The following is a 24,104-nucleotide window of genomic DNA, read 5'->3' as shown; positions in this document are numbered from 1 at the left end:
GTTCACAGCAATATGAAGCCAATGCCGATAATTTTTCAGACATTCAGGGAATAGTGCATAATGAGTTTGTTCCATCTGGCCAGACTGTCAGCGGGAAGTATTACTGCAAGGTTTTGAAGCGACTGAGGGAAAATGTTTGGTGCAAATGGCAGAGTTGTTGAAAAAGAAAAGACTAGTTGGTGCACCATGACAATGCACCTGCACACACTTTGCTTGTTGTGAATGAATTCCTGGCCAAAAACAACACAGCATCTGTCCCCCCACCCTCCCTACTTGCCAGACGTAGCCCCTATGTGACACCTACCTGTTCCCAAAAATGAAAATCGCATTGAAAATGTGACTTTTTGACTTGACTGAAGACATCCAAGTGAAATCGCAATGGGTTCTGAACACCCTTCACCTTGCAGATTTCCAGGAGTGCTTGCAAAAATGAGAACACGATGGAATCATTACATACATGGCCGAGACGACTACTTTGAAGGTGACAGAGGGCATTAGGACGTAAGTACAGATTTATGATGTTTACAGTGTAATTCTCAGACATTTTGGGTAACTCCTTATATGTGACATATGTAACGACTGTTAACTCAAAAATCAAACTGTTGAGTCTACTGCACAACATAGTGCATATTCTGGGAGGAAACTCATTTGATTTTCTCTGTTTTTGAATACCTGTTACTCTTTTCTTTTGTATATTCACATAAATAATATGTAAGTTCTTAATCTTTATGCATAGTATCCAATTTTCCACAGTATTTTTTCTAACAATTGATGTTATACTCTCTTGGTGAAATAAATTTCGTCTCTATATTCTGAAAGCCTGCTATTCAGTTGGAAGACTGTGTATGGTGTGTGTGCATTTCTAGTTTACAGAGTGATAAGTAATTAATATTATTATTCTTCAAGAGGCTTGTGACACATATTAAAGATACATCCTACATATAATCCAGCAATGCGTACAACTTACAAGTGACAGCCCAAGGCTTGCCTCCCTTTGGGGGACACCAATTTAAACAGTATACTGAATGTACCATTAGAGTGGCATATCAATCGCAGGCAATCAAAACCTCTCAATTCCATTTTGCTAAATATTGCAAGAGAAACAAAAATGGTTTCTTAGAAAATAATATAAAGTGCTACAGAAAGTTGCCGCATGTGTCACTGTACAGTAGAAGCCTAGTTTTTGAAAGATTAAGAAATCCATGCACTTTCAAATTTCTCTTTGATTATGGAGTTAGTGGTTACTGGAATTACAAGGTTTTTAGAGACAGATGGAATTATGAGGTTTCCAACGCCAACCATCAATATGTAATTGAAAACTGATTAATAGTTATCAGTACTAAGGTATGTGGATAAGATATGTCTCTTCCTCTTGTTTTTAAATTTATTTCTATAACAATAATTACCTGTTGTGGAGGGGTTTGTTTCTGATGAGCTTGTGCTATAGCAGACTGATCAAGCAGATCCCATGACTTTTGTCTTCTGTTAGCTGGTGTACTACTCCCACTCACAGCTTGATGTTGGGTAACTTGGTGAATTATGTCATTTGTTGTATTTGATATACCCATTGAGTTTGGGATGTTTGCAGATGTTGGTGGCTGAAAAAATAGAATTATTTAAAGTTACCCATTTTTGTATTATGGCTGCAAATGGAAATAAACTATGGGTTGCTGCAGTTGCAGCCTTCAAACTATGCAGATTTCACATCTTTAAACATACCAACTTTTGTGAAAAGCTAAAATAAGAATGAAGGACTTGTAACCTTCTTTCTGTCATGTCCAATGGAAGATATCACTTTGTCCTGATTTAAACGAGTGGTTTCTTTCCATAAATTTTCACCACTTAGAATGTCAAGATGCAAATCAATACTGTTTCCTTCTTTTTTTGTTTGAAGAATTGTGAAAAGGATATATTTATAATATATGTTAATAGCATGTGTATATGTTATGTTATGCATATTGTACACTGCCTGAGTGAGATGGGGTGGAGCAGAGCCCCCAACAAAAGAGAACCGGAACCCCAAATGTCACTCACAATAGAGGTATCCTGTATGAAAACTCTTGCCAAAAATCAGTGGCAGCTGTGATTCTTGCAACGACTGTAAAGAGTTAAAATACTCTCCTTGCTCTGTAGCAAATAATTTCTGTTAGTTTATTATTCTTGAATGTAAAGTCAGAACAAGACTTGGAAATTCTGTGATGTATAAGACTGCTTTGTTTATGTTAAAACATAAGAAGATATTAGAAGTAGCACATATTAATTTCAGTTCAGAAATGGTGTTTGAGTATGATAGGTGGAATAATGTATAATATCATATTGGAAGATTTTTTCATGATAACTAGGTGGCAATGCCTGAAGAAGGAAAAAAAATGTGATAGTCTGGAAAGCAGCAGTGACAAATAGGACTAGATATGGTTTTTGTTTTATTTTTTTATGTGATGAGTACGCTTACTTTTAATATAGCTGAGGTATGGGATAATTGGTGCTTTTGACTCAACGCCACTCCTATGAGTGTAATGATTTTGGTGAAATAAGGTATTAAGTGATCCAACAGCCCGTTTTTATCAGAGTACAACAAAATTTTAAGATAAAAATTGAGGGCTTTTATTATATTATTGTGATTAAATAATGAAAGAATTTTTGCTGGTGCAATTGGATCAGATTATGTGTCGTATTTGACGTTTGTCATTATGGCTATTTTACCTAGTCTGAAATAAGAACAAAAATATACGGTATTTGACACCAATCTTTAGCGCTAGTGAAACTTTTATTTTAATCAATGTGACATGGACATGACAACATTATTATATATTTGTGTTATATTGAATTTTGGATGCTCGAATGCTTAAAAACACTTGCAGTTTACACTGAGAACACTATCCAAGTTTGTGTCCCTGTTGCTTCCCTCTCCCGAGTACCTTATTTGTAGCTTTCTCTCTCAGCTTCTTTGCTAATAAAATGTTCATGTTCATAACTTCCAAATTTTAGCAAAAATTAAGAAACAGTAATTAAATATATGTATGCATAAAAATTGCAGTAAAGTGATCTGCTAGTTACACTTGAATTCAGGATACAAAATGCTATTTTGCACAGCAGTTACAGAACAGCATAATCAGAAGTCATTTATAAAAATTAGTTCAGATTATTGTTGCTGCTAAGAAGCATGGAATCTGCATATCCACTGCACAAGAATTCTTTTATATGTTGGTTACTTAAGTAACTTAGCTTCAGTCCAGTGAAATATTTTCCATTATTACATTGCAATGTGTTATAAGCTCATTTCTAGGCCTCATGTATTAGCACTGAACTTGATGAATTTAATGGTATATACTTAAATTAACTATATTTTGCACATTTCTTGAGTTTTAGATCAGTCTGTTTTGACTTAATTGCTTTCCTCTTCCACTATTCTGCAAAATTCTGTTTATTACATATCAAACAATGGAAATTCCATGTTGGAATATAAACAACGCAAGAGAGAGAGATTCCTGCTTACTGTTAAGATGACACATTAAGCTGCAGACAGACACAATTAAAAGACACTTACACATAAGCTTTTGACCACAACTTTCATCAGTAAAAGAAAGAGAAACACACACTATTAATTCATACAAGCAAGCACACTTCACACATAAATGACCACAAACTCTTGCAGCTCAGACCAAGCTGCCAGGGTTGGCGGTCACGTGTGTGTGTGTGAGATGTCCTTGCTCATGTGAATGAATGGTGTCTGTTACTCTTTCCTATTCTTTATGAAGCTTGTATCTTTTAATTGTCCCTGTCTGCAACTTTTAAGTGTCATCTTTACAGTAAGTAGCAATCTTTTCTTTCCTTGTTGTTTATTATATGTTATGAACGTGATTACTGCACTAGTAAGTATTTATATCTCCTCACTATAAAACATACATAATTTAAAAATTATCACGTAATCAGTGGTACAATTTGAAAGCTCAGTCACTGAAACAAGGAACAAAGCATTACACAGAAATTACTTACATATGACAGCAACTGTAGTTGTATTAAGCAATATGATCTTAGCAACATACTGTTTTCCAGTGTTACTCACTTGTTGTATTAGATTCACATTGATGTCAACTGGAAAATTTTCGGTGGATCCAGATTCTGGCATTGCTCTGCTCACAGAATGCTTCACATGGCATCGACTTCTTACTTCTTCTGACACTGACACCAGTGCTGAGAAATCAGAATCTACATGAAAACTCCCATTTCTAAAGCCATTTAAACAATCTAAATAGTTTCTCAAGACATTATATCTTGTTTGCATGTGCTACTGACCACATTACGAGCCAAACATGGTACTCATTTGTAGTACCTAATCACTGGTTTGTTTGCATGACATATGGTCATATTCCTTTGTGCACTTCTCTTTTGTTCCTAGTCTACGTGGCCCCATATATATGATATTTTTTCTGTCATGATCAATCCTATACTGGTGAAACTTCACAATTGTGATTTCTCTCAGTGAAATAAGGATGGGAAGGAAAGAAGCAAGATTAGGATTTAACCTCCCATCGACATTGAGTTCATTAAAGACGGAGTGCACACTCAGAATAGTTCAAGGATGGGAAAGGAAATTGGCCCTGCCCTATGAAAGGGCCCACCCCAGCATCTGCCTGGAGCGATTTACAGGAATCACGGAAATCCTAAATCAGGATGGCTAGACGTGTGTTTGAACCACTGTCCTCCCGAATGCGAGTAAAGTGTGCTAAGCACTTTACACTATGTAGAGCATCCACTACTTTACTGAAATATTTCATGTCATTTAATTCTTGTATAACTCTCATTCTTTGAAACAATTTCAGAAATAGTAATTAATAACATGCACACTTAAAAATAGTGGAACATGTGATGTGCAAGTAATACTTAAAAAAAAAATACATTTTATAGGAATTATTGGAAAACATAATTATGTTTTACACTGGAAAATTCGCATTACAGTTGCAACTAAGAATGATTCATATTATGACACATTTTGAAACTCATCAGTAAAGTTTTGAAACATCAGTGTGTGACAGGTTTTATACATATTGTTTGCTTCCTTCTTTTTTCCCCTGTGGGAGAGGGGAGTGGAAGGTACTAGCTCTGCCTTGCACTTGGACTGCCATGGGAGGGGAGATGAGTGGGTAAGTAAGCATCCCTGCCCTGTACCATTGTGAGAATGGAACCTAAGAATTGGCAACTGTGTCTCGTTCTTCATTTGGAGAAAATGTTAGCCTTCAGAGGAACCTAATTCTTGATATAGAGCCTGTATCATACTTAACAGTGAAACCAATACGTATGGAAGTATACAGTAATAAAAGAATTAATATTCCAGTTAACATGAATCTACTCCCAAAAAATCATTTGCAAATGTGTGGTTATGAGCCACTATTAACTTCAGTATGACATATTGTCCTAGTTAGTACAAATGTTTTTTAAATGTGAACATTCTCCCCTCTAACTGGGCGCAAATTTCACCCTTGGCCTACATTAACAAGAAATAAAATACTGCTTGAGCACTTTACATTTAACAATTTACTGTACATTTGCATCTATGAAACCAAGTCGTTCTGAATGTTGTCCTTGCATCTGAATGCAATACTGCATTTGTCTCTAGAGATGAGCAGTTCGCTCCTGAATTGGCTTAAAGAGTGGGTGATGGATGATTATGAAAAACTGAATGGCAGCTCATCTGATTTCAAAATGCATCTCTGGTGGCTGTAATGAGCAGGATGAAAATACTATGCTAGGCTGCTGCAATGGGTTCCCGCCCCACATCCTTAAGAAATTGTTTCCCAAGCTACCAAAAATGTGCTACACATCATGTGCACATGCGGATTTGCATACCTTACTAGTACATGAAGCTTTTCTCTTCCATGAAAACAGAAAATAAAGAAAGATCCACCCCATTCCCCCCCTCCCCCACTTTACTGGCTATCGGTATGCAGCACCCATTTAGCCATCTCCATAGTAATATTATAAGGGGCGTTCAAAAAGAAATGAGCCAGAGACATAATTTCAGAAGCCACTACATGTACGTTAGAAGTATTGACCCTGACTGTTGAGACACTTGTACCACTGTGACGTAAGGCGGTGGATGGCTGTCTCTTAAGATTCCCGGGGCTGCGATGTTAACCAGTTCAGCACATACAGCTGGACATCGTTATTCAAGGTGAATCGTTTGCCACTCAGAGCTTTTTCAAGGGGACCAAAAATGACGTAATCACAGGGAGAGAGGTCCAGACTGTATGGAGAGTGGCTGAGAATCTTCCATTTGAATTTCTGCAGGAGTGCCGCGACTGTGTTGGCCGTATGAGGCTGTACATTGTTGTGGAGCAGAATGACCCCAAGGGTGAATTTGCCTGGTCGTTTTGATTTAATCATTTGGCGAAGGGCAGTCAACGTTTGTGAGTAATGCTGGGCATTCACTATTGTCCCGTGCTGTAGGAAGTGAATCAGAAGGGGGCCATCTTGGTCAAAGAAGAATGTTAGCATAACCTTTCCTACACTCATTTGAACGACGATGTCCAGCTGTACGTATCGAACTGGTTAACATCACAGCCCTGGGAATTTTATGACACAGCCATTCATCGCCTTGTGTAACAGTGGGACAAGTGTCTCAACAGCCAGAGTCAATACTTCTAACATACAGGTACTGGTTTCTGCAATTATGCCTCTGGCTCGTTTCTTTTTGAACGTCCCTTATAATTATGACAATATGAATGTAAACACAACAGTACACCCAGTTTCCAAGTGGAAAATTTTTTTTTTGGCCCAACCAGGAATCGAACCTGAGCCCCCTCTCTTCACAATCCACCACGTTAACTACAAATTTACCAAAGCAAATGATACAGAAGTGCTTCAGAACAATACATTAAGACGGAAACACTTCTAGCATCATGTTTCCACTCTTGATTTTAAAAGAATATCTAAAATTTCAGAAGTCAATAAACTTTACAAACTTTTGAGTGAGTTGTTGACTTAGGATTGCACTCGTAAGGTGTTGCCAGTGATCATAAAAGCTGCGCTCTTCAGCCACCATGCAGTTGGAGCATATCACAAAGCGATCCATGCATCACTCCCCTCCCAACAGCTCAGGCTGCCCATCACTTCCACCAATCGGACTCTAGGCCATCTCACTAGCTCATTGCTCCCCACCACTCTCAGGAATCAGATGGCAAGGTAGATCTCTAGCTCACTACTCCCCACTGGATCAGATTGCAAGTTATCTCACTGCACTCATGGAGCATGGTGCTCTGGGCACCGTGCTCCATCGATGTTCGTCCCAGAACCCGACCATATCAATCAGCAGACACTTTCAAAATATTCTAAATTTGCAACGAAGTGAAATTGAAAATGGAAATGAAAAAAGGACAGATACAAAGGTGTTTTCATACATGTCAGAACAAATTCCATCCGGAATAGCAGTGAGGAAGAAATGATTACTGAAACACGGAACTTGATCTGCTCAGCAAAAAGTGTGGTCGCAAATTCAAAAATTGTCATTAGTGCAATTCTACACAGGACAGTAAGTGACACATACATAAATAAGATAAACAGTGGAATCAGGGAACAGTGAGACAAGCTGGGTGCAATTTTTGTAGACTCAAATAAATTTGTAAGAAGTTAGTGTGTGGGAAAGGATGGGCTACACTTGAATAGATTAGATTCAATGACTTTAAGCAAAATGATTGTAGACATCCCCAGAATCATTAAAAGCAAGGGAAACTGAAAACTTCTGAAAGGGGTGAGAAAACAAAAATGGTGATCCAAAATGGAAACTGTAAATATAATGGAACAAGTGAGGCTCTTCAAAGTATAAACAAACTCAAAAATTCTATCTTGCTGCATCTAAATATAAACAGTTTAGCAGAAAAACGTCCAAATCTAGGTTACTCTTAAACTGATGAGCTGCAAGTTATACTTTCTGAACTGGCAATCATAAAGGTAGTCTGCTTAAACGAGCAATGGCTGGCAAAAGAATGCGTAGACATTCTAAATAAAATTAGTAATTTCCAACTTGCCAGCAAATTTTGTAGAAAAACAAATCTCGTGGGGGTTCCTTTATCTTACTGCATGCCTGTTTGAACTTTAAAGTGAAAGAAGATTTTAGTAATCTGAATGAAGAATGTATTTTTGAAAGCTGCTGTGTAGAGTTTTGTGATTTAAATACTGTGATAATGTCAATTAACAGAATTCCTGGGAGTTCTGCCACGAAATTGTTGTTAGAAAAATTTCAATATCTCTTAGATAAACTTAAAAAAAGCAAGAAAAAGATTGTGATTGCAGGAGACTTCAACTTAAATAAATTAACTGAAAACAGTGACATTGAAAAATTTTGCCATTTAATCCAAAAATGTGGTTTCAAGTTAAACTTTACAATGTGCACTAGAGAAAATTTCCACTCAGCAACCTGAATAGATAATATTATTACAAATTATCGGTTTGATGATGCAAGGAAGTTTTGCCGAGATCTAGGGCTATCTAATCACTCAGCTTTGTTTACAGAGCTCCCCAAAACAGAGAAACTAAAATCTGAATATTTTATAAGAAGGAATTTTAGTACAAAAAAAAGTTGTTTTGTGATAAGTTAAGCTGGCCTTTAAACCATTGTAATTCAAGCAAAACATACTTTGATAAATTTCTAAATTGTTTTTTGGGTGTATTCAATTTAACATTTCCCCCAAATTCTTGGTTTAAACCAGGCATAAAAATTTCAACTGCCAGAAAAAGACAGTTGCACAATGAGCTCAAAGTAAATAGAAACCCAAATTTTGTAACTTATGTTAAGTGCCATACGACTATATTCGAAAAAGTGATACTGGCAGCAAGAAAACTGGCAAATAGTATATTCATAAACAAACAAAGAAAGAAAACAAAGGCAGTCTGATCTGTTGTGAAATCAGAGTTGGAAGTCAATGTTAAAAGTCAACAAATTTCTCAAATTAGGTTTCAGGGTGATATTATTGTAAATCATGTTCAAATGTCAAACTCCTGCAATGATTTCTTTGTCAATATAGCAAAACATGACATACAAAACATTTCTTTTAAAAAATTCAGAAAAATCACTCAAAGAGATGAGGAATACACAATATTCTCATTAAAAAACAAAAATTCAGCTGGATGGGATGGAATACCTTCCATGATAATCAAGGCAGTACGCCATATTATTTCATACCCACTGACTATTATAGTAAACCAGTCCTTTGAACATGGGTCTTTCCAAAATGTTCTAAAATATGCAGAAATTAACCCATTATTTAAAAAAGGATCACCAGATGACATGGGAAACTACTGGCGTATCTCTCTCCTTCCTGTTTTTTCTGAAATATTTGAAAAACTTTTGGCAAAACAACTAGAAAATTTCCTTACCGTAAATGACATTACCTGTAAAAATCAGTTTGGTTTTCAAAGAGGAAAAACCACCATAAATTCCATCAGAGAATTTACAGAAAAAATAAGCACATTACTAGACCAGGGTACAGAAGTCCCAGGAATATTCTCTGATCTAACAAAAGCCTTTGACTCAGTAAAGCACTCATAATTACTTCACAAACTGAAGAGCTATGGGATTGAAGATACAGCATTACAGTGGTTTAACTCTTATCTGACAGAAAGGAAGCAAAGAGTTATTTTAACATCAAATTCAATTAACTACCACTCTGAATGGAAAACAATTTCCCAAGGAGTTCTACAGGTTTCAATACTGGGTTCTTAGCTGTTCTCGCTGTATATAAATGATTTACCATTGACGCTCATTCAGTATTGTTTGCAGATGACACCTCAGTCCGGATAGAAAAGATTCCAGGTAATATAGAAAATGTTTTGGGGAAACTGGAATCCTGGTTCCATAGGAATGGACTAAAGCTCAATATCACTAAGACTCAGATAATGCAATTTGTCCTGTACAAATAGCCCATAATAATCAAATGATGACAGAAGTGAGCCATATGAAATTCTTGGGCCTAAACCTTGATAAAAGTTTAAACTGGAAGACACATATAGACTTCCTGGCAAATAAATTAAATTCCCTAGCTTTTGCAATGTTTATTTTATTTGGTACCACTCATATGGACACAAGAAAGACAGTCTACCACAGTTATTTAGAATCTGTTATTCGGTATGGGATAATTTTCTGGGGAAACTCTACACGCAGTACAAGGCTACTAATTCTTCAACAGAAAATAATTAGAAACATGTGTGATGCCCACAAAAATGAGACATGTCACCCATTGTCCAAGAAATTAAAAATACTAACAATTACTTCATTGTACATTTTTGAAATTTTGATTTTTGTATATAATAATCAACATAATCTTGAAAAGTTTGGTTTTAAGCATAGCTATGGTACTCGTCACAAGGAAAACTTCAAATTTCTTTCGCATCACTTAAAGCTTTATGCTCAGACACCACTGTACATGGGGCTAAAAATATATAACAAATTAAAAGGAAGAAACGTATTAACAATGGACCTTAAGTTTGCCGAAAAGTTTACTCCAAAATATTTTAATAGAGAAATGCTACTACACCATTGAAGAATTCCTGGAAGACAGTCTGACACCTTGAACAATAAAAATCTATAGCTAATATTGCAGTGTTGTCTGTGTACAACAAAGGAAATTGGTAAACTGTTTCTTTATAGTTAATATTGTAGTGTTGTATTTATTGCCATTATTCTTAAAATAGTGTAAAAAGAGTTTCTGTAAATCATTACACATTATATTTTTGCTAAACGCGATATACAACAGATCATATGATCTGTACAATGTATGTAATGAGACTAATAAATCACATTTCACATACAGCATGCAACTCACTTTCTTGACTGAGCATCTCTCCTTCTGAGTTTACCTCTTTATTATTTGTATCCTTATTTGCTTTGTTTTAGTTGTCATCTTCTTGTGTTGTAGTTCTTCTGTTTTCTCGTGTAAGTGTTCTTGTTACGTGTACTATTGTGTCTTCTTCTCTCTCTGTTGCATTTATAGTTGCTGTTTTTGGTAGCCTTTATGCAGGTTTTAATTACTTTGGGTGGATAGGATCCTAAATACAATGGTATGTATAACACATAATTATTTTAACATGCATGATAGTCCATGTATAAAGGTCATCTCAGGAGAAATGGTCAATATGCAGAGATATGACAGGAACGATTACTTGAAGCAAAAATCTAAATATGGGCATATGGTCTATTCCAAATGGTTTCTGAAATGGAACATATTTAAATTTACTTTTGTATGTTTTTCTTGAATAGTACAAAATCATCAGCCTCTAGCAAAAATTTGTCGCAGCATAAAATTAAACTATATTAAATTTCCTTTAAAAAGGTCCTGTTTATTTTGTCTCAAGGACTTACAGGTTGTGTGAAGAAAGCGAGAGAATATGCAAAATCTTGCACAACATGCATTCACTGAGGTGTAGGCAAGCCAGTTTGCAGTGGTTTCTGACTTCATAGACCATGTGTCCTATATCAAAGTGTTTGTCTCGAATTCATCTACTCTACCATGGAATGTTGTAAACAATGACAATGTACATGTCCACATGAAGCTTTTTGCTTCAAATGATGGCTTCTGCCATATCCCTGAATATTGACTATTCATCCTGGGGTAACCTGTATATCGTGTTTAATTTTTTATTAAGTCATTTAACCTGAAAAGATTATTGCCTTCAGGAGTCCTCTTACATCACACTAGAGTTTTCTATGTAATTATTAAACTTATTAAAATCACAATTACTTAAAAAATCACAATATTTTTAATATGATCACTCTTCTTATTTTCTCTGCATGTATTATACATTTGCCTGTTACACCCTCTTGGTTGTAATTGTTGATCCTCCTCGGTCTTCCTAAGTATCTTCTGTTCACTGGGTAATACTTACCACTAATTCTAGTAATCTGTCATCTTCCATTCTCATGACATAATCTCTCCAGTTCTTTCTGTATTCTTTAATCTGTTCATTTATGTTTTTCACTCTTAAGTTCTTTTCTGATGTCTATATTCACTCTCCCGTCAAACAGAATGTACCCCGCTACTCTTCTTAGCAACTGGATCTCTAGTGCTTGTATTCTGATAGGAATGAGTGTTTCTGCTGTGTTGTCCAGGCAAGAGCAGCAGTTGTTATGCAGTAGTGGGTCAACAATGAGCTTGATCATTTGGACTGTAACGCCGTCCTGTACAGTAAATGCTGAGCTGAAGGATTTTTCGACAGCACTGTCAGATCAAGAAAGAATTTTTCATGATTGCCATCACTTACCTCCATGAAATACTAAGTCTATGTTTTGTTTACAGTTCAATGAAGGTTATAGCTACAGTCAAGAACTGGTTTAGTTCGTTGGTTGGGACAAAGTGATCAGCTGCAGTTTCTACTTTGCCAACTCTTCCCTAGATCACACAAGCTTTTCCATAGAGCATCTGGTCTTTATGTTTTAGATTTAAGTACTGGCATGTCTCAGATTGACTGACCGTTTGCTTGCTGCTTGTAATTAATTTTATTTTCAAGGGTAGGAAGTCATTTGTAAGTTCAATGTGCAGTGTCTACGAGATTCATGAAGTTTTAGCTCTTCCATTAGCCATGGTGCAGGTTTCCCTTAAGGTTTCCAGTCTTTGGGGGAGCGTATTTATTGTGTAACAGTGTTATTTTGGTAATAAATCCATGGAGCTGGTCTTTCATGTTCACAAATGGTACGGAAGTTGTCTCCCAAATTATCTCTTGTGCTTCCGCTGCAAGTTCAGGTACACTGATTCACTTTAAGTCCTTGTATATTGGCACAGTTCATTCCTTGAATATTTTAGAGAGTAAGTCATGAATATGATATTGTGAGCTGATATTCTAGATATGAATTTCTTTGCTTGGGGATTTCGTGGCAAATATATGTATGGGGGCCCAACTATAGGCTGCATTACGGGTAGGTGCAAGCTGAAATACTGTTTCACTTGAAGAAAAAAAACTACACACTTGAATTTCACAGTGAAGGGGCAGAATATTTATGTTAGTATTCCTAGCATTATTTGTCGAATCGAAGTTTGAAAGGTCAGTTTTGAACTATGCTAACCTGCCTACTTTCAGTGGCCTACAGAGGATGCACACTAAGCAAATTTTCTTAAGGGATTTGATATTTACGAACATATATCTGACTTTTTTTCTTCGTTACTAATGGATGTGAGTAGCATGGGCAGTAATAAGTCAAAACGTTGGTATGCCACTACTCCATCTGCTCATCTTTTACTTCTGTGGTGTCTTAGGACATTGGAATCTATATTTAGGGAAATGGAGAGCATGCTTAGCTTGAGCCAGGTGTCCATGTTTGTCAGAAGAGAGACATGGATGTCGATATTCTGAAATATATGGCAGAGTTCGTCGAAATGAGTTGAAAGTGAGGGCCAACTATGTTCTACAGTAACAACACAGACACAATGGTAGAAATAGTGGCTGAATAAGTAGACAAGTTCATAGCACCTAAAGCACAGGCTTTGGAGTTCATTTGCACATCTTTTTTCCAGCCGTTATCTGATCATTATCCTGTCTTCTCTTGTTCCTATGCTATGTAGTCCAAATTTGGAATTCACATTATTCAAAATTTTTGTTTTTTAGCAGTGAAATCCTCGCATATTATCAGGCTTGTCTTTGCGAGTTTAATCAATATGACATTTTTTCATATATGATACAAACTTTATGATTGTGGGACCAGTTTTTGCAGATCACGACGTTCTACATTCTACTCTATAACTTCTGATTATAGAATATGCTGCATGTAAATTTGTTCTCACTTTCAGCTTTTGCAATTTAAAATGGCTATGTTAAAAGTAAGTATTTTAATTTTACCAGTGTACTTTTCAGTGCTGCACAACAATATGTCATCCACATTGCCTTTGCCTAGAAGAATTGCAAGTGATGTTTGGTACCATTTTACCAGAATCGAAGAAAAAGGAAAATGCCACTACTTCAGCAGATAATTGCCATAGCTTCTGAATCATCATCAAACCTGAAGAGATACCTAAAAGCAAATCATCCCACAGTGCCTCTGGAACAATGTTGGTCAGGAAGTTGATCAAGATCATTATCAATCAATGCAGAAATTCGAGAAATAATTTCTCATGAATTGTCCTCTCTGATGTCTCCTTCTACCTCAGGTGAAGGTATCCTCCCAGAAAGGTAAATTGAGTCTCAAGATGTATCCAGCCCATCAGTGTCATCAGGTTCTGGATCAAGTCTTGATTTATTTCCTTTCATGGTGCACTCACCCTCAACTGCTTTTCATTTACAACAACCAATAAGTAATTTTTTTAATATTATAAAGCCACTCACATTGAATAAAAATATGGCATTACATGTACAGCTTTTAAAAATGATTTGCAGAGAATACCATCCTTTCTCTGTAGTTGAAGAGGCAGAATTTAATATGTATATGCTTTACCCAAATTATAATTAACCTAGTGGAAAAACATTGTCAAAGTCTCTAATGCCCAGTGTGCATCAAGAGTTATTTGATAAAATTAAAAATGATTTGACCACTGTAAAGGCAGTCTGCCTTTCATCTGATGCATGGACAAGTTAAATAACATTAGTTTGTATGCACACACTGCACATTTCATAGATAAGAAGAGTGAATTAAAGTCATACCTTTTAGAGTGCTCACATTTCGAAGACAGACACACTGCAGAAATCTCAAATTGGGTCAAGTCTGTTATCTATCAGCTTCAAACAGAAAATGCATCAATTATGAAATTAACTGCCATGCTTCTGAAACTTTCACATATCTCATGCTTTGCACATTCTTTAAGCCTCACTGGGCAACACACAATTCAGAAGTCCATACAAAAAACTGCTGACAAGGTCAAATAAGTTGTTATGTTTCTTACGGAGAGACCCTCTGCTTTAAGCAAACTAGCTGAAAAGCAAGAAATTTAAAAAAGACCAACTGAAACAGAAACAAGACGTCCCAGCCAGAGGGACCTCTAATTATGAAATGCTGCACAGATTTACTTTAAATAAAGATCCCATAATTTTTTGCCTCCGTTTTAGGTGGAAAATCGATCACCTTAAACTTAAACGGTACAGACTGGGAGACAATGCAACAGAAATTAAGGTTATTGAAAGTTTTCGATGAGGTGGCCAAAGAAGTGTTCCTAGAGAAAACAGTCTCACCTTTAAAAATGAAAATCTTGCTAAGATTAATGGAACAGCAACTAAAATCTTTTAAAGACAAAGAACAGAATATCCTCAAGAAATAGTCATTGGTTGATAATTTGCTTAAAGGATTATCAAAGTGGTTTGGGGTTATCTCCAGCAACGAACTGATCAATCAGGCAACGTTACTGCATCCACAATTCAAAGGCAAGGATTTTCAGACGACAAACATTTCAGGACTTCTACTGAAGGGTATTGGAGAAACGAAAGTGCTCGTTTTTCAACAAGAAAAAACAGAGCTCATTTCTCAACCAGTTACCAATGTGATATATGAAACTTCATCAATCTGGGAGGAGTTCAATGAAACCATTAGTCAGCTTTAAGTAAGTCAGGACCCATAAAGGGCAGAAATTGTTGAACTGGACAAATATTTAGTTGAGGGATATTTGCCTAGAAATAGCAATCCCTTAAACTGGTGGGAAACAAGAAAATTGCTGTGGCCTGTGCTGTATCAGCTGGTTGTAAAAGTATTATGTATCACAACAACATCAGTGACCCGTGAAATATATTTTTTCAAGAGCAGGACAAATGTGTGCTGAGAAGATTAAAAAACTCACATTGACTAAAATGGGGCATATTTTGTTTATAAATGACAATACTAATTAATTTTTCCCTAACAGGAACATATATGGTAATACTGACTGTAAATGATGACTGCAGACACACTTCAATTACAGTTGTTATAATTTTTTCCGATAAAAGTATTAAAATATAACAAGAATCAGTCTTCATTTACAAAATTTTTCTACTTGATAAAAAATATTTAGGATTTTAGCATAATATATACAATTTTCATAGAAGACAAAATTTAAAACTTCTGTATCTGAAAATTACTAGGGATGTAACACAAAAGTATTACTCCTCTTTATATGTGCTTTCAAAATAGGACCAAATCAGATAAAAGTACAGTTTAGCATCTGAAGCAAAAAGGCAATGTACCTTCCTTTTACTTTTTTTGCGAGTGAATGGTGAATGCTGTCATGAAACAGAGCTAGTTCACTTCAGTGAGTGACCAGTTCTGATCTGATCTCTGAAAAGAACAGTTTTTCTCATCTCTATTTGTCTCCGCAGTGAGTGACAATTTCTTTCAAACTCCCCCTCCCCTGCTGCTCCAGTTCTTTAGCCTTTTTAAGAACACCCCAGATAGAAAAATCCAGGGGATTGAGGTCAGGTAAAGTACAAGGTTTGCTCGCTCGGTCTATCTTGGACCTTACTGGCATGATACCTGTTGTCTTGTATTAGCAGCAAAATGTGTTGCTGCCCCATCATGCACATACTCAATTCTCCAAACATGAGCCATGCTTGAAATTTGAGCTCAAGTAGATGGGAACTTAATTGAAAAGTTTACATTTCCCATATATTTCTACTAAATAGGCTAATGTTCCACATTGAAGTTAGTGGTGGATCATAACCACACATTGACAATTGTCTCATAAGTCAGTTGTTTATGGGGGTTTTTACTGGAATGTTTTAACTGCTGTAATTGTATACTTCCACCCATGTCAATTTTTGTTATGCACCCTGTATATTTTGTCAACTGAAACCTCAGATTGCTCGAAACCACACAACAAAGTTACCTTAAAGGATAATGGAACTAAGGCTGCTATTGTGTGACTGCATTGGTTATTTGCAATGTTGGCAAATTCTGAATTACATGTAATATTTGCCTGAAGACTTAGTTTTTGCTGATCGGAGCTAGTGAGTCAAGAGCTACAGATACTGTGATATGAATAAATAATACGTACTTCTTTTGAAACATGGGAACAGGGAACATCACATGATTAACTGGCAGAGAGAAGGGGATTATACAATAGTTTCTTTTCTGTTCCAATATAACCCCACACACTCTTTTCCTTCTTTCGAATTACACTACGACTGATGCACTACAAAACATTAGTTGAGACCAGTCTTCTTCCAAGAAAACATATCCTGTAATATCAGTAAAACTGTAATAACATTTAAGTAGTGTTTACAGAGTGAGCAAAAAAAGAAACAGTGCGAACGATAATATAAGGTTAAGACTCATGCATCAAAAATGTTGAATCATTCCATGAAAATACCATTTAAAACTATTATTCAACAGAATAAGTACTGAAAATAATGATTACTTTTAAGATGCAAGTCACAATATCATCTAGTATTTTTTATAAAAATTACTAGCGACCCGGCCTCATCTTCATGATGCAAGGAATACATTTACAATCAATGTAAATACTGTATGTGAATCATGGGTATATGTGGGTGTGAGTGATTCAGTATGTATCGGTGGCTGGCTGAGGTCGCACAAAGAAGAGGAAAAAATAAGAAAAATCATGCACAATCTACATGTTTAGTTCATGCTACAGCACTCCAATAGGTTAGTACACACTGTGATGCACTGTTGGAACTTGGCACAATTCTTGTTGTAGACTCTTTTGCCATGCCTCATAAAGATTCGCGTCCACATCCATGTTTGATTCAAGCTGAAAACTCAGTAATCTGCTGCAACGCTGAAAGGATGTATTGTATCTAAACAAAGCAAAGTTGTTTAAGTTGCTGAAGTAATTTTTCAGAAAAACCTTTTTTGGTATCACAAATAAAAACAGCACACGTTTTGGATTTGCATGTTGCTTTTGCTGTGCACTTGTTCTCAAGTGATTGCAGGAACACTACTTGTTAAAAACATTTGATTCCTTTAAATATTTATTTCGATATTTCAAAGTCTGAAGATTTCACAGTAAATTGACAGAACAAAATGTGATTTTTGCTTTGAGGGAAACAGATATTAGCAGTCTGAAATTGTTATCATATTTTGAAATGTGTCCCTAAACCATCTGCAGAAGTATTTCCAAATCTTCTGTATTCATGTGCAAGAAATTTCTGAACTCCATTCAAAAAGATCATGCCTATGTTTGTATGACATTTAAAAGGACTAAATGTTTTTCTTGCCAGGAGACTCATTTACCAGTCTTCTGCATAATCTGAATGTGTACAAACAAAAAATATCTGAATACTTTAAGGGACATGCACACTGAGTGCACTGTGTGGAACACATACCGCCTATTGTCAGAACACAAAAGGAAGAGTCTTATCACACACTGCTGTCAGCCAAGTAGTTCTACCATTCACCACTAAATGGCAATAGCATCATTTTCACACGGTGGTTAACTATTTCTTCATAGTCCTACCTGTTTGCCACAATATATTCATAAATTACACACACAAACCTTCCTCATAAAAAAGTCTACCTGTTAATACAAACCATATAAAAATATCTACAGTAGTTCCTGAGATTAGTCTGAATATACAAAGCGAAGCGTTCAGGGAACTTCAATTTATGTATGTACAGAGAAGTCACTTTGTAATTATTGAAAGTAAAAACAAATTGTCATGCAAAAAATTATCAAAAATGCGATATAACAACCAAGTTAAGATAAATGAAGAAATTTACCTGCCAAATATGCAACACTCTCTGGCATTACTTCAAATTTGTCTCTTTTATGAGGCTTTGCCACTATCCCAAGCAAACTAGTAAGAACACGTGCTGTTCGAGATACTGTCGTTGGAGTTGGATGTCTGAACCCCTTAAGGAGATGCCCCACAAGAGCAAAATGAAAATTTGCTGTAACAAGAAAACATTACCTTTTTTTACATAATGAAGTATATCAGAAAAATGATGGTTCATGGATCAGGTTCTACCAGTGTATAGCAGGTACATAATAAAATTTTTCATATGAATAAAACAGAAATAATGTACATAAAAAAATTTTAGGAACTTACTTTCCAAAAGTTAAGACCCCAGAGATTGCACACACAACCGACACTTAATGTCATAAAACTGCCTTATTTTAAGTTATTTCACAATATCATTTTGGAAACTGTAAGTGCACCTTCAGGTATTACAGTGTGCCAAATGACTGTAAGCACTCTTTCAAGCAAAACTGTAGCTATAACGAAAGAATGAGTTAGAATACAAAAATAACATGATTCTTCTTCTTTTTCCCCTAACTCAACAGAAACGTAGTTCTCCACAGTTTAAAGATACAAAAACGGATTAGTACTCAGAATTTGAAATATGTCTATGAGTAATGATTAACAGAAGACACCATCTCACAAGAAAACAATTCCTTATGTTTACCAAAACATACTTCATCACAGCCAGTGTGTTTACTGCTATTCTTTCTCCAAATACAGACATGGAAAATGTGCAAGTTTGGAATCTGTTGACACAATATTTATCTCTGTTGTTACATCATAAATCTATGAATTGAATGTTACTTTACATTACATTTTGTATTTACTGTCACTGTCGGCTGATTTTGACTGCAAGTAAACAGTGAATGCAGCATATCATCTAGAATATCTTTTAGACTAAATATTCCAACAAAGATTTTTTCATGTGTATCAATGTGAGAACTACTGTTACTGTGCTACTTTGATTCTGAGCTAGTTTATACTACTGACCAATTGTTTTTAACATATTATTAAAACTACTTTCTTATTTGCAAGCTGTAGATGGCTATTATATATTTTAACTTCATATCGGAAAAAAGGCACAAATTGCTAATTAAATAATGTGTTATAGTGCTGGATGAACTTCATTTACATGTTCCTGATACTTGTTTATATTACTGACTGCTTTAAATATGCTAACCTGATTTTAAGGTTCATCTCAGTTTGCTTTACTGGTTTTTAGGATGGTAAAGCGTTTGTTGTATTTGTTGTTCTGGAACACAAAATCTGAGTTGGTTGTTTTCGTTTCCTAGTAAGAAGTAAGAAAATATGTAATTTACTGACATCCACAGCTATTCAACAGCACAGTAATAGCTATGACAAATCAAAAAAATAGCTAGTAGCCAAGATAGTCTAGCTCATGTCCTTTGCAGCGACAATAACTGTCACTGATTATGCCAATAATTCCCACTTTAACCCCCCTCCACACACACAATATCATGAAAAGGATAGATTGCTACTTGCCATACAGAGTAGGTGTTGATTCACAGATAGGCACAATGAAAAGGCTGTTAACATTTAAGCTTTATGCCAAAAAGGCCTTCTTCAGAAATAGAACATATACACAGACAAGCACAATGCACACACTCATGCCCACTGTCTCAGGCCACTGTGGCCCAGCTGTCAACTGCGACCGTGTCTGATGTGAGTAGCAGTCTGCGACGGGTGGTGGGGGTAAGGAGGAATCACGGGTTGGAGAAAAGAAGAGATAGCAGGTAGGAGTGGCAGAAGGTGGTGTGATGACTGTGAGAGTTTCATCTTATTTTCCCCACACTTCATCTGTTTCATCCTTTTTGTGATTTATCCTTACATTCTTTTAGGCAGTTTTTTTTTATCGTCCATTATGAATTCTTGCTCCTTCCACCTGCACCATTACAGAAAAGTTTCCCTATCCCTAGCCAGAACCCACTCCCACTGTGCCTGCATTGTTGCCTAGCTCATGGTATCCTTCCGGCTGACCTGACCATCAAATTACCCATCTCCACTGCAACCTCTCCTCTCTATCTCTTCAAATTCCACAAGTCCACAGCCTGCATCAACCTAGTCCTGCAGTACCATACAAATTAGACCAAAAATTCCTTGTAATACCTTCTCCATATGTAAAATTTTGCTGTTGTGCAATTCCAGATTTCTGCAATCCGAGTCCCAGACTGAAACTCTTGCCCACCTTGAACTACAGCAGCATGCACAATGCCATCTCAAAAAACTCTTCAATCTGTTCACCACTGGCTCCCGCCTTTGACTACCACTATTCACCACCTTTATAAAAGCCTCTGAACCACCCTCACGTCCCCTCGTAGTTGATCGAGCCTGCTTCGTACACTTATTACTTGTATATTTACAATACAATCAGAAACAACTTCTCAACACCGTACTCTTCAGACCTGAAACAGTCTTGAACCTGTACTCCAAAATCCTCAGTACCACAGAAGTATCAATCCGTTCCAAAGGCCTTGACCCACATCTAAATTCAATTACTCTGGAGCCCCTACAGTGGAAACATTTTTTTGCCACTAACCCTACTAATCTGACTCAAACCAAAACCAATATCGAGCCTTGGCTGACTCATTTCACTCCTGCAACCAACTGTGGCCCAACCCCACTACTCCAAAATCACCCCGTTAAGTTTCCAGAATTTCCTAACCTCGAACCTTACCTCACTGTCATTCCCAAATTCTTCAGCATTGAAATCAACCTTACATGCACAGGGAGAACTGCAATCCACCACCTAAAAGTTAATTTTAATCTTATAATCCCACTTGCCAACAAAGGCTCCAACAAAGTGGGACTGCAGGTATACCTATTAGAGACACTTCGTCGGCTGTCAGATTAGTCAACCTACAAACCCTGTCACAGTGGCCCCTTACCAAAAAACCAGTAGGACCTCCAGTCCCTCCTCAAATCCTTAGGCTCATTTCAGAAACTCTCCTCCGAATATATCTCCCTCTTCACCCCTACCTCCTACGTGCTGTCTAAAGTCCATAAACCTAACCTCCCAGGATGCCTCATTCTGGCAGGTTGCTAATGCTCCACTGAGTGAATCTCTGTTCTCATCGACCTTCACCTTCAGCCTATTACCCATAACCTAATTTCCTACATAAATGACACTACTTCCTCCACCAACTATAGTTTCTGTTCCTCTACCTCCAGCACCCTGCTCATCGCTGTCGACACCACATTCCTCCATACTAACTTCAACGATGCCCATCGCCTTGTTGCCACCTTTACCAAAGCTTAATTTTTCCAAACCTATAACCTCCTTCCTGTTAACCATGACCAAATAATCCTTACCCACAATTGCTTCTCCTTTCAAGGCATCACTCCTGAACAAATCCACAGTACAACAATAGTCATCCACATGGCACTATCCTATGCCAACATCTTCATGAACTTCTAGAGGAGGGCAGGGGTAAGGGACTGCCCAGAAACCCAAACCCCTCACCTGTTTCTGTTTCACTGATGACATTTTCGTCACTGACTGTGAGGGCACCCTATCCACCTTCTTCCAGAACCCAACACCTTCTCCTTCATTTCATCCTTCTCAACCCAACAAGCAGCCTTTCTCTACGTTGACCTCTGTCTCAAGGGTGGCTTATCAGTACCTTAATCCACATCAAACTTACCAACCATCAGCAATACCTTCACTTCGACAAATGCCATCCATTCTGTACCAACACCTATGGTAAACACATCTGTAATGATGAGCAGATCCTCTCCAAATATGTCAATGATCTCACTCAACCCTGAGAGATTGAAATTATTCTGTCAACCTTGTACATGCCATTTGTATCCAAACACCTACCACCTCCCACATACATGACATCTGTCCATAAAGGAGCACTCCTCTTGCGACTCAGTACCACCCAGGATTGAAGCAACTGCATGACATTCTCCGCTAGGGCTCCAAGTATCTCTTGTCTGAAATGAGTAATATCACAGCTGCTGTCCTCCCCCAACCCTCCCATAATGGTATTCCACTGCTCATCAGACCTACGCAATGTCGTTGTCCATCCATGCTCCACTCCTGCTCTCAACCCTTGCCTCACATCTCATATCCCTGCGATAGACCTAGATGCAAGACCTGTCCCATATATCCTCTGACCATCACCTACTCTAGTCCTGTCACAAGCATCTTCTAACCCATCAGAGGCAGGACTACCAGTGAAAGCAGTCATATGATCCACAAACTAAGCTGTAACCATGCTTTTACAAGGATATAACAACTACCAAGCTGTCTGTCTGCATGAATGGCCACCAACAAACTGTGGCCAAGAGACAGCTGGACCACCCAGTTGCTGAACATGTAGCCCAATATGAATTGGTTCAGTTCAGTAACTGCTTCACGACCTGCGCCATTTGGATTCCTCCTACTGACACTACCTTTTCTGAACTGAACAGGTGCTAACTCTCCCTACAACATACTCTACATCCCTATAAGCCCTCCAGCTTCAGCCACTGCTATTCCATGTCCTCCACCTACCTATCCCCTTCCCTGCTGCCACTCCAGCACTACACATGCCTTCTATTCTGCCAGCGCACCCCTTCTCTATTTCTCTTCCTTCTCACCTCCCCCCCCCCCCCCCCCCCAGCCCAGCTCTACTTCCTGACTCTGCACCTAGCAGCACAGTCCTGCTCCCACAGGTAGTACAACATTTTCCCTCACCTCTCCCCTGCTATACCTCCCACTCTCCACCCCCACGTCCTCCTCTCCTCCTTACCCCTCCCCCCCAACCCATTTCAGTTTACTAGTCACGTCAGATGCAGTTATAGTTCGCACTTGGGCAATAGTGGCTGAAGGCAGTGGCCATGTATGTGTGTAAGTTGTGTTTATGTGAATATGTGTGTGTTTGCTACTTCCAAAGAAGGCCTTTTGGCCAAAAGCTTTAATATTTAGCAGTCTTTCCATTGTGCCTGTCTGTAGCTCAATGACTCCTCTATGTGAGTAGCTATACAGCCTCTTCATAAGAGTGTTGTAAGTATTATTGTGTTGCACATGATATGCTGCATTTTTGTACAGAACTGTAGCTGAAATGGATAGGCTCTCAGTGGAAATACAAAACCTATTGTAATATAATATTCAGCAGACAAAAGTGCAACATAAGGCAAAGTAATAAATTTAGTGCCAACAGTTTCCCAATTCGACTACTTCCCACATCTATAGTTTCATAAGAAATTAAAAAAACTGACATTTCTACATGGTAAGAACCTTTATGTTACTGCAGAATGGCACACCTATTATCATCCTATTCTGCACGCACAAAGGCAAAGCTGTGAAACCATAATGACTACCATCAAAATCACTAAAATGTTATGGCTAATGAATTCTGCAATATTTTCCCATCTAATTTCAGCAATTTTTATAGACATTTAAATTTCTATAAATGCGCTCCCAACTTGTCATGCAAATCATGCCTTCTGCTTTTACT

General features: G+C 37.2%; 1 protein-coding gene across 3 annotated transcripts in view; it reads right to left on the bottom strand.

Moving 5' to 3' along the window:
- Window positions 1–24,104, bottom strand: part of LOC124795984 (neurofibromin) — a 489,110-nt gene that overhangs the window by 111,323 nt on the left and 353,683 nt on the right. For all 3 annotated transcript variants that reach the window (XM_047260068.1, XM_047260083.1, XM_047260076.1), the window contains 3 exons: window positions 18,617–18,787; window positions 4,067–4,194; window positions 1,407–1,598 (listed from right to left, as the gene is read on the bottom strand). In XM_047260068.1, coding sequence (XP_047116024.1) covers window positions 1,407–1,598; window positions 4,067–4,194; window positions 18,617–18,787 — 491 coding nt within the window. The remainder of the gene's footprint in view (window positions 1–1,406; window positions 1,599–4,066; window positions 4,195–18,616; window positions 18,788–24,104) is intronic.

Source organism: Schistocerca piceifrons, chromosome 1 (genome assembly GCF_021461385.2).
Source record: "Schistocerca piceifrons isolate TAMUIC-IGC-003096 chromosome 1, iqSchPice1.1, whole genome shotgun sequence".
Classification (NCBI taxonomy): Eukaryota; Metazoa; Arthropoda; class Insecta; order Orthoptera; family Acrididae; genus Schistocerca; species Schistocerca piceifrons.
The sequence above is the reverse complement of the archived record's forward strand: the minus strand, read 5'-3'. Positions and strand labels throughout refer to the sequence as shown.